This window comes from Scleropages formosus, chromosome 9 (genome assembly GCF_900964775.1).
Source record: "Scleropages formosus chromosome 9, fSclFor1.1, whole genome shotgun sequence".
Classification (NCBI taxonomy): Eukaryota; Metazoa; Chordata; class Actinopteri; order Osteoglossiformes; family Osteoglossidae; genus Scleropages; species Scleropages formosus.
The window spans coordinates 20940811-20953520 of NC_041814.1; the positions used below are offsets into that span (position 1 = coordinate 20940811).

At 38.5% G+C, this 12710-nt stretch overlaps 1 protein-coding gene across 2 annotated transcripts in view; it reads right to left on the bottom strand.

Moving 5' to 3' along the window:
- Nucleotides 1–12710, bottom strand: part of LOC108935522 (contactin-associated protein-like 2) — a 300803-nt gene that overhangs the window by 86296 nt on the left and 201797 nt on the right. For both annotated transcript variants that reach the window (XM_018754213.2, XM_029254781.1), the window contains exon 13: nt 10295–10495. In XM_018754213.2, coding sequence (XP_018609729.1) covers nt 10295–10495 — 201 coding nt within the window. The remainder of the gene's footprint in view (nt 1–10294; nt 10496–12710) is intronic.

The window sequence follows — 12710 nt, forward strand, 5'->3', positions numbered from 1 at the left end:
TGTATTGTAAGGTATAATCCATCTGTATTCTCGTCAGCATGTTTCAGAAAGCTTCTGGAAGAGTACGTGTTTTTCATGAGTTATGGATGTGGACATTTCACTGAGTTATCCATCAGCTGCATGCCTGGTGAATATACTATAAAATTTTAAAGCAAGAGGGTAAGAGAAAAAGTATTTCTACTTGTGATGTATTGAAAATGTGTATGCCATTTTATCATAGATACAAGTGAAATTACGATGGTTCATTAGTGTTTATGCCATGGGCCTTCATACATGAGGCTCCAACCTACGCTGCCACTATATTAGACACTTGAACATGTATATTAGCTTGAATTAGTCACATCAGCAGAGCTGAAGCAAACCTAATTAGCACAATCGCTGAAGAAAACAAAAGAGTGAGTAATAGAATACTTTCCTCAAGTTACACTGTTAGTGAGAGCATAGCAACAAACCAGAAAAAACAGATGCTATGTAGATGACAGTTTGTGTATCCTAAACTGCTTCACTACATTTCGGGATATATATATATATATTAAAAGCTATGGAAAGCCTACTTTTACATTATGCAAGTTGACAAAAAGGTAATTAATAATAGTATTTTGAATCATTCTAAGTATGCTAATAATTCAATTTTAGTGAGAAGACAATTATTTCATAAATTTAAAGGGATTGCAGAGCAAAAGTCAACCCATTTCAAGGTTAAGGTTTTGGCTGTAATTGAATTTTTAAGAACATGTATTAAACAAACTGAACTAAATGATCTGCAGTTTGACATCTCAGTAATGGCACCTCCTATGCTGAAAAACTTCTGTAAAATTATGTCTTTGAAAAAATGTCATGATTGATTTTCACTGTCTGCAGTCACTGTTATTCTCCAAACACAAACATAATTACTCCCAGAGAGATCTACTGTGGAAACAACTAAGATTTATTAATTATATGAGGACAGAGAGTTGACTAATAAGGTATTTATGAAGTGAATTGATTCACACAGACTGGCTTACAATACTGCTGGTTTTTAAACTTCAGTCTACAGTGAATTGCCCAAAGTCTCTTTCAGTGTGTTAAAGACAGGAGTATCTGTCTTTCCAGACACAGAGGAATACTCTGGCCCACACCTTCAATCCAAATTCTGCATGAAACATTTTTAGGGATTACAGGGAATCTCCGCAAAAGGCTCTTTTGTGTGCCTCGACAGTGGAATGAAAAAAAACCGAAAAGCTGAAGTAAACTGAATAAATGAATTTCATATATTATCTGAGAGCAGAAGGTACTAGAATTTCAGAAAGTAAATGTCAAGTACAGATTGACAAAACAAAATTTGTATAACATTTCAATCACATAGCTAACTGTCAAAAACCAATTTTTAAACTAATCTTTAAAAAAAAAAAAAAATTAAAAATTTTTTCCTCTATTATCGCAACCTTCCTGTCCAGTACAGGGTTGTGATGGTCCACAGTCTATACTGGAAACACAGGATATGTTATCCAGTCATATTATTTCCCAAAATATGGACTCTTCATATGCCTTTTCACACAGATCTCTTACTGTTACACTTTGAACTGTTCAAATCAAAGTCATATTTACATGGTTGAAATTTAGTTGTAATTTATGACTAGTACATAAGAATCAAACAATGGACATAAATGAGAAAGAGGATCAATTTTTCAAAAGGATTAAAAGAAACACATGGCCTGCCAATGACATCTTAGAAAAACTGGTCTTAACACAAGGTCAAGATCATGAAAAACTGGATATGGAGCGGACTGATCACACTGAAGAAAATGTACAGCTTTACTCCTACTGTAGGGTCTAGTTAGTCATTACTGCCACAGCCTCTTGGCATAACCTGAACAATCATTTTAAATATGCTCTCATGTCACTACTGGTAGAAATAAACAGTAATAAAAACTGGTGGGAAAAATATATTTACACACACTGCATATTAGAATAGCATTGGCCAGCCTCAGAAAGGAAAAACTGAAACTTTTAGGAGTGACAGTTTATTGCTCCTTGTATTTGAACTAAAAAAAAACTGCACTTTTCATGCAACTATGTACTGAAAACATTGCAATACTCAGTTTTGGAAAAACCGATTATTACACGAATGCCAAACTAAGCACTGTACTCTCAAATGTTTCACCACTGGTCACGACAAAAGACAAAAAAGCAATTGCTTCATTTATTTGGGCATTATCTTTAATTAATTACAGCACTGAATTAAACCCTACTTTTTGCCTGTTCTAAGAAAAATTTAGTCAAACCACATCTGGTGAGTTTAATTACAAAAGAACACAATCCAAAATGAGGCCGAAGGAAAAGAAATGAGAGATTAGTTGTCTGCGGGTGAAGTGTGTGCACATTTTTTTTTCTTTTTGGTTTCACAGGCCCACTATGAAGCCTCTGCGCCAGCGGGCATCAAACCCCAGTGACCGTGTTGATAATGAAGCAGCTTGTGTTGTCCTAAACCATCTGGAGCTCGCAAGGCGAGCGATGGCATGGCGTGCTGGCCGCCCAGCTCAATTAACTGGAGCGGCCTCTTGGATACAGTTTCCATGATGCTGGGGGCAAGAGAAGGGGTGGGCATTTCCATGGCAATGTCCATCCAATTGTTATGACCAAAGTTACCATTTCTGGCTGGGAAAAAACAGACTGTGAGCTTGGCAGTTGTAAGCATGGCAAACTCTTTTTTCCGTTTGTTACAATTACCTTCTTCCCTTCCAATCCTGGATACAGCACGGTCTAGGAAGAAGCACTCTGGATGGACGGAGCAGAGTCCCAGATGAGTAATCTGGTGTAGTGAACACACAATGAAACATGGATTTTTAAAAAGCAAAGGTAAGCACCCAGGCATGAGGCCTCCAAGGGGTGAGTGCTATACCCCTGAGGGACTCTGCTCGAGTCAAACAAGTGATCGTCTTCTGTATGACTCATTCCCTGGCTCTGAGCTTCAGGACTGGAAGACAGGGGCTTCATTTTTCAAAGCTCCCTCACACATCATTCGTTTTCGCTTCCTGGGGGGCAGCTGGCGCACTTATGAATTACCAGTCAGCGGCATGGGTATCCCTGTCAGCCTGAGTCTGGGTGAAATATTTCCACAGAACAAATTCTGTCACCAGGCTAATGTTCTGTTCATTTCACTCAGCACGACCGGCTGTGTCGGCGTTCACCGTGCCTGTGACTTCTTGAGGTGTTGTAAGTTTTTGACACATGACATTGTCAATAAAACATACGACAACATTATTGAGGGTAATGATGCATTTTCATATGCAAAACCCAAGTAGCAAATTTTGCCATGTAAATGACTTCAGTTCTGAGCTGGGATGTGTTATCTTGCCTGATCATTAACTTTGAACATGTTCTACTGTAGCATCTTCCAGTGAAACCATAGAAACAACTGAATGATCAGCTGTAAATCCATATATTTTGCATTTTTAGATTGAAAATATTTCAAACAAAGCACAATGGGGCACCTTTACATTTGGAATGAATTTGTATGAAAACGTAATACTAGTTTAGCTTCCATATAAAACATGTTCTAAAATGCTTTACATCCAGACGGTGTCTCTGCAACATAAAACATTTTCTATAAATAGTAATGCAATCAATTATGAGTGAACAATTTCCCCATACACATATAAAATTAAATGAACTGTGAATCAATAAACATCTCATTATTTTATTCATTATCTATTAGTCTAATAATATCTATAGTATTTATAATTAGCAACACTCTTCCAGAATTTTAACTGTATATAAATAGAATCAGCATGCTGTTACAATGTTCATTAGCAGAAGCAATTTGCCTCTTGAGAGTTTCTTCCATTATACATGTTTTCAGTGAAATGTAGCTTTTAATGTGTTAGTACAAGGAAAATAATATTATTTAGGTTTGGCTTTGGTTTTTAAAGTATCTGCAGTAGAAAGTAATCTCTAAACTCCTTAGAATAATGAGTTGATGTACACCATATGCAAAGTGTAAAAATGTTTTTGCTGAACATCAATGCTTATGAGTAAAGTGTTATATTGAAAGTAACTATGATTTTAAAAATAAAAAATAAAAAAACACCACAAAGCAGTTCCAATAATAAAAGAGCAGGAGCACCAAGGATATAACCTAGCTAGCAACAGAACATTCCTGGAACAAAGGTGAAGTCTACAGCTCTCACATTTACAAGGACTTTGCTTAGGTCCATTTGCCTGAGAAAATTTATACTGTGTATGTTGTTAATAATTTATCATTTATATACAAAATAACCAAACAAAATACACATAACACAAAAATTGTAACCTAGGAAACACCTGCATGGTGTTAACTGGACTGAAGAATGAAAACAAAGCAATCCACAAGTGTTTTGAATCTATGGGGACTGCTTTAGAAGAGCTAGGAAAACATACTGAATGAGTTCCTGATCAAACCTGACTTTAAAAAAAAAAAAAAAAGAAATCCTACAGGTGGACTCCCTTTTGGCCACCGCTGTAGTTACAACATAAGTGTAAAATTAACTCTTGGAAAAGTTACTATAGAGGATGGTACCTGCCGCATTAGTAAGAAACTGCAAAGTAAAACATTGCCTGGTTTGTAAAAGCAATCACTGCAGGAATACCTTCAGGGCACCGTGTAATAAGAGACAATCCAAACCTAGAGGCCAATACCCTATATGTAACAGGACAATATTTCACCATCAAATCTTTTCATCTGCAGTTTAATCCCTGAAATGCATCCAAACAATGTGAACACAGCATCGACAGGCTGCTCTTCTAGACTGTCTGATACCAAATCACCCAAAGATAAAATGCATCCATTTGCAGCGAACAAGAGGCAAATGTGTGTCAAGAGATCAAAAAAGATCCCTTGAGAGAAAATGTGTTTTCAGCATTTTAATGTTAAAAACATTTACTCTGCCCCAGTCCATGTGAAAAAACACTAATGGCTTAAGCTTTAAACCAAACACATTATCAGGTGGTCAAAAAGTCTCCTCAGCCCTACAGTCAGACAAAATTAAATTACTACTCTTTAAAAAGGCCTAATGCTCCTGCTCTTCGTCTAGAGAGTTCCTTCACCATATGTTTTGATCTTTTATTGCTTTCTTCACAGAAATGCTGATATGCAAGTGAGCACAATGGAAACACTGTTAAACAAATGAACAGGGTTATCTGCATGTCAAGTGATAAGCAGCTGCTCAAGTGATAATATTTTGTGGACATCAAAGTACATACAGTCTTCATTTTTAATACGCTCTTTTTAAATGAGCCTTGCCCCGTCATGCTCTGATTGTTATGACAGCACATTTACACGACACTCTTCATTTTCATGTACCCATGTGCTGCCTTCCGCCGTATAGTGTGCCATTGCCTTATGGTTAACAAGAGAAATATTAAATTAAATAGATAGACAAATTATTCTTGAAGGTGGTTTTAAACAAGCAAAAAACTTGTTGATCATCCTTTCATTTTACAATAAATTACTATTCTGTTCTTACTGAAACTAGTGGAAGTGCCAAGGATTAAACTAATGTTGTAATAATAATCACATTTTTTCTTTTTAAATCTCTGAGTTGAAACCAACACGAATGGCATCCGGTTTCAAGTGGTCAAGTTATGTTTGAAAAAGATAAATATCTAACCAAAGAATATAAGTCAGAGAAAACAGGCTGAATTTCTTCTTTTTGTGAACTGTGAATGAAAAGCTGTAAAAGTACAGTATACTGTAGTAAGTAAGTCAATCAGATAAAATGCAACCTGGATTTCTGTAGTCATATATCCACCATTTATCATTATAAACCTTCTGAATTTCTGTGGCAGTGTTTCAAAACCACTTCAGGGAAGACCATGGTGCAAAGCAGCTCACATCATAAGTGTGACACCAGCCCGTTGCAAGTCATGCTGTGCTCCCCCCCACAACACACACACACGCACACACACACACACACACACACACACACACACACACACACACACAATGCCAGCAGCTGCGTGGCACCACCATATTGATACATGCTAATACCACCTACTGTTGACACAGCCATACCACCCACAACTGAATGGCTCCTGCATTTTCTTTTCACGTGGTTGAATTTAAAAAAAAGCACAGTGGGTACATTTTCTTTCATCAAAACTCTGAAAAACACTTCCCGGCAGCCACTGCTGTGAGGACTAAAAACTGTTAATGCATGCTCCCCATGTCTATATTGAGCCGACATGGCTGAGGAAGGCAACCTCAGTTACTCCGAACACTGTCCTCCAAGCACAAGTGTTTCCACAACAGGATGCTGAAATGGCCAGTATGTAATGAAGGGTTGCCTTGAAGGCAATGACAACTCACAGAGGGGGGTGGAAGCGAGGAACTCCTTGTAGTGGGTCACCAAAGAATTTTCCCAGTCCTGCTTTGACAAAAATGATGGGTGTGCAACTTCAGAGCTGGTACTGGATGCAGAGGCAGAGCTCCAGGGCACAAACTGCTCATGAACACCTGCCAATACCTGTTTTTGCAGTTCCAGGGCTGCACGGGGCATGACTCTGGACTCTTGAGAAGTGGAACAGCGTGATACAGTCTGACAAGTTCTCCATCACCTGAGGTCTTGACAAATGGCTGGGTGCTCATGTAGTGACGGCGTAAGGAACTCCACACCTTGTGCAAAGTAAAAGACTGGCAGGTCTGTGATAGGGTGATCACATTTGTATTGGCATAGTTTGTGTCCACGAACTCCATCAGAGGTCAGAGGTACATCAGCCACATATGTCACCACATAGGCGTTTGCTTCTGCAACAGATAGTGCTTGTTTTATTAATAATGACAGATAAAAAAAATTACAAGAACAAAAGCTTGATCTTACAAGCTAAAAGCCACTCTCAGGTAACCGAAAGCAACCCCTTTTGCCAATTCACAATACCTTGTATATCCTTCTGCAGGTGTTAGCGCAAACAACACCGTTAGCTCAAAAGATGCTAACAATTTACTTCACAAACACTGAACATTAAATCAGGTAGCAGCATTAAGTTTTACCTTGCACATGCTACGAGGCATCCTTCCTTCTCTGCTGGAAGGGTTTCTCTTCTGAAGGCCGACTGGGATGGTCCTCAGGGAATATTGTCATAGGTGTGTAATACATGGATACAAGGAGCCATTGTTGGCATTTCCATTGTTTCAGTCACTGTGTAGCGCTTATCTCAGCAAGAAGGCAGGCAAACCCAACACTTCAAAGCAGGATACAGTATTTTCAACCTGTGAAAGGCCTCATTTGCAGTCCCAGGTGTGGATGATCATTAAGTTATGGGAAAACAAAAAGCTGCTGTTCCAGGTGAAAGTCTTTTCAGATAAATCCAGCAAGGCTGCTGCACAGACAGATCACAATCAATGTGTCTGAACGCACAAAGAAGAGAAACCCAGAGAACACGGCAATGCACTGATCATCTGCTACCAAAGAAAGACAGCTATTTGACCCAAGCAGTTTTATCCAAGTTCTTGGCTTCACGTTTATTCATTTAGCGGATGATTTTCTCGAAGGAAACTTTCAATCCTCGGCTTGTTTATTGAGCTACTTAGAATACTTGACCATTTTATAGAGCTGGCTAATTTTACTGGAGTAATTCAAGGTAAGTACAATGTTCTTCTAACTAGAGCAATAGTGGGGACTCAAACACAGATTATTCAAGTTCAAGGCAAAATCTCTAACTGGTTCATTACCTGTCTTGCACACAAATGATGATACAAAACTATTATGATCAACAGGATCACAACCAAAAAGGGTAAAATCCAACCCAAGCTGGAGAACACTTAAATTAACCACACTTCTTAACATATATGATTGCACGACCAACAAAACCAGATGCAATAATATATTACACTGCTGAACATTTTGAATATCACAAGATATGCGTGCTTATAATGAGCTGTCAGTCTATGCATGAAAATTACACTAGTGATGCTGGAAAAAATAGAAATGAAAATCCTTTCCACAAATTACTCATTAAATGTCTGCGTGTAACAGAACTTACACATCAGCTGTAAAATATGACTTTTGTCAAAGAACGCTTTATTTATAACATCCAGATGGCTAGGCACTGTATATTTGATTAAACTTGAAAGTACTCTCTTTATTAAATAAATATAATTACAGACCAAAAAGCATGCAATTTAGCTTTTTAACAGGCACCACTTTAATAAAAAGGGATGCTTTGTAACCTCTGTGGGAGCTGCTGTAAACATTATGTCTGTGACAGCGCCCACGGAGCAACAAAGGAGGAGGATGGTGACTCCGAACATCTCGAAACCCTGGATTCCGCAGGTGACAGTTAATGGAGGTCAAGAAGATAGGGTTTTGCAGTGCTGACAGGTGCAAGTCGGAATGAGAGGGGTGGAATAACAAGTGCAGTCTCAAGCAGAGAGGGCAGAATCACGAAATTAGAACAATTACAGGGTGAGTCCTCAATTACTGAACTTAATGCACCTTGGATACAATTCTGATTTAACGCTTCATTTGGCAGTGCAATGCCTGGGCTCGATGTAATTCGATGAAACCTGACAGTCAATTTATAAAGCATATTTTTGGAGATTTTTTCTCTCCACTTTGTCTATTCTCTCCCTCAATCTTTCTGTTTAAGAGCAAACAATTAATAGAATTTTGCAGGCTCTGTGGAATTATGCATTCCAGGTGTGTTAATTGTCTAGCCTGGATTTATTACATTCTCAATTAACTCCACACACCAAAGCATGATAGTATGTACAAGAGCCATACTATATGTCAAATTGTGTGCATTAGCATTCTAATGCAAATCACTACAAATCCTTTCATTATCACACCAATTAATTTAGATATTCTTGAGGTAGAGCCAAATATTAAAATAATGGTGACATTGAACACTAAGGTCCTTGCAAAAGATGACAGGCAGGACAAATGCAAACAACATCAATGAGATAAAATCATAAATCTTCTGTGTGCCTAAAGTATTTCCTTAATTTAATCACTATAAAATATTGACAGTATGAGGCGACTGGGGGGGGGGGGGGCGGGGGGTAATGTACTAAACGTCCGGCTGGTTAGCTGTCTGATCTTAATGTACAGCACTTTGTGAAACGTGTGGGGGCCCGGAGCCGCTCGTGTCCAGACATACTAATGGGATCTCCTCTCCCGCCAACAAAGTTCCGCCGCACTTCCTGTGACTTATGAATAATTACCGCCTTGCACAGAGAGTCAATAAGAAATTCATGCCGACAACATTAGCCGAACGACTCGGGGCAGATAAATCTCATTATTACTTTCCATGCTAACAGCTCTGTCAATAGGGAGGTTTAAATGATTAAAAACCTTAATTTCAAAGAAAAATGGGTGTCCTCCACTGAAGAGTATGAGCATTGGCAAAGTTACGCTCTATAAAACAAAAAATAAATAAGATGATGCCCCGAAATATCATGGGGACAATGAGAATGGAATACCTAGCTTTAGTTTTATTTTCTTTGTAAGGTTAATTTTTAGGCTCTTTTGAGGAATATTTAATAGATCCCATTAAAATCAATGCTTTAAATATGAACAAACTTAATTTTGTCCATTAACGTATCTACCAATTCAATCTCTATTGCCAAAGATACAGAGAAGTTGGGAACTTGCAGTGCACTTTAAGTTATCCTGACTATGGGCTATTAATCAGTGAGATGTATAATTTGCAATGCAATGTTCCACCTCTCTAAAAAGGTGATCTCATCAAAAGCTTCTCCGTTTTTTTCATTTACATGTATTAGTGTTGGAACAGGGATTTTCATTCATCCACACCTACAGTTAATGCAATCACCCACTTAACATTCAGGGTCACATGTACTGGAGAAGCAGACTTAGTCAAATGTTTGACTGGATTCCCAACTAGCTCAGCACCATATACTGGGTTAGTACATTCTTAGTAGAGGGAAAGCAGTGTAAAAGGCTACACCCCCTACTCTTCGAAAGCGTAAGCTAAACAAACCAAGGAGGTATCGAAAAGGCAAATGGGAGTTTAGAGTGTCCAACAACTTGTCGTCATTTGACAAAAGAGTTTTAAAAGACGAGCCTTAATAAAATTCAACGGCATTCAACTCGCATTTAAAAGTGGCCAATACTGGAAGTTCGGCAACAAATATAATGTTAAATCGCATTCGCTACGGACAACCACTGCGAATCGCAACATGTCAAGTAACTCAGTCTAAAAGCATCCTGGGAAATTGGCATCTGAAAGTATAGCAGCCACTTTCTAGAAGTTCCATGCTTTGCCACAGGACAAACATGCACAGAAATACACACACGCATGGATTCATATCCTTCACCTGGCGTGTTGAGCAGACGGGACATGCGGCAGCTGTAGGCCACGTGCTGCTCGCAATGCTCCGCACTGCTGGTGATGGCAGACACCTGATCCATGGAGGCGCTGTAGTTGAGCTGGAGCACCGTACGCCTCTCCCTGCTGGAGCCGGTCACGGATGTCTGAGGGGGGAGGTTATTCATCACCGTCGTCCACACCATGTCCTCTGAAAATAACAATGGACACATTCAGCAAGTTGGCTTATTTCCCAGTTAGTGGGTTTCTTCGGATATTCAGATTTATAGAAATGTTTCACTTGAGTTTATCACCTCCTTCTCATGTAACGCACCGATAAACTGCACATTATTTATTCTGTGGTGGATGTAAAGGCATACTACAAGAACTTGAAATTCCGAAGAACTTGAAAATGTAAGTCAAATGTAAGACATCTTATACCAAATTCCGCGACATTCAAGTAGAATGCTCTTTGAAACAAATATTAAAATATTATGAATTTCAATGGCTTGGAGCTGTTAAAATTTACATATTGAAAATAGTCAAATTCATATGGTGGGAAGAAGAATCACGCGCCTGCATCAAAGTCTCTCTTTCTTCTGATGTAATGTACACATTGTATCTTCGAATGAGATGTACGTCGCTTTGGAGAAAAGCGTCTTCTAAATGAATAAATGTAAAATTCCCCATGGAACAATATTTCAAAGGGGTTTAAAACTACGTGAAATCATAACGGGGTCAGAGCTTGGACCACAAATGTTTTTTCGATCAATTCCTTTCCACATGTTTCAAATCTGCTTGGTTCCTAAATACGTTTCCGAAAAATCGAAAGGTAAAGTTATGTAATATAACGATTAGTACAACACATTCCTACGGTGGAGAAAAAAAAAGACATTTTGAGAAAAACCTTTTGAACGATACCTAGTAGACCTATTGTTTTCGTCACTCGTGTTGTAAAGTATAACGCACCATGAAAGTTTGGGCCTCGCCGCCCGCCTGATGTCGGGTCTACAGTGTATGTAATTCCACAAATTAAAACGGCTTGCCTTTCAAGATGATACAATTATAAAATGTATAAAAAATAAAAATGAATAACATCTTAAGAGTTAACATTTGAATACTTGAAAAGAAACTAAAATCAAGTTCATTTCAGTGAATGCAAGTGATTGATTACACCATTTTTTCTTCTGACATAAATTTCAGTTAGCTTAAAATAATTTTGGAAAATATATCCGTTTTCCTTGGGACAACAGGTATATTTCTCTGAATGAACTATTTTTTTTTATTTTTATTTAGGGTAAAGAACTGAATCCAAAGTAATACTGGTTTCAGGTGGTAAACAACTGGGTGTTCTGATGACAAAGGAGGTTAAAAATACTACACAAAACAAGTGAATCCCAGTGGTACTTTAAAGCCTTAGTCTTGACAATAATGATGGTTTCAGGACACTTATGTTTTTTGAATGTATATTCTGCAGATCCTGAATTTATAGTCAGAAACATAAATGCCCTCTTGTGAAATATTACGAGAAATGGTTAAGCTATTTTGAAAGGGAGAAACATAATAGTCTGAGGCAAAGCTGAATGACTGTTGTGTTCTGTGCAGCGCTGGTGAAAAAAGACTGAATGTACAACAAGCATGGTACCACTTTATTATGAAATCCAAAATAAGCTGTGGAAGTGTAGGGCACCCCTCTTCGCACCCAGCATCCTGCAGCAGTGAGCTGACAGCTGGATATACTCACTGATGTCAACAGTGGCAATGCATCCCAGATTACCATTGGGATGCTCCAGGTGTGAAGGAAATTCTCCCTCACTTTCTCTGTCTGTCTCTCTCTAGAGCATTTCTAGGATGCATCTGTTTCTCTTCTGCCTCAAATTGGGAAAATATTCCTGGCATTAAAAACGTTGTTGAGGACGACTGCATACATACAAATTTCAGCATGAAGACTTGGAAACATGCTGTGAGATGAGATCTTATCATACTGGAGACCGCACATTCAGCAATGTCTGACATCAGTTGGTCCATGGACTTTGCTAAGTGCTATTCAGAGGCTACCCTTCGTGCACACTGCTGTGGAACGTACTGTACAGTATTACTGGGCTATTGAATACAAAACTTATGTGCACCAGTATTCTGGTTTTATTCTGAAGTGGGGACAGCTGATCAGGCAAAATTCTTTAACCGCCTCATTTTGCAATGCAGATCATGTGGATGAAGACTTTGAGGTCGGTGTATAAAGCACTTTTTATACATTCAGTTCCAGCCCAAGGTGTGAAGAAGTAAGCCATGAAAAAGAATGCTGTTAGTGAAAGATTTTTGCAAGCAGCAATGAGTCTAGTGATATTTGATGGTACATGTAAGCACTACCTTAGCAGTGACTGGCATAGTGGGAAGTGCTGTTGCCTCAGAGTCCCTAGGCTAGC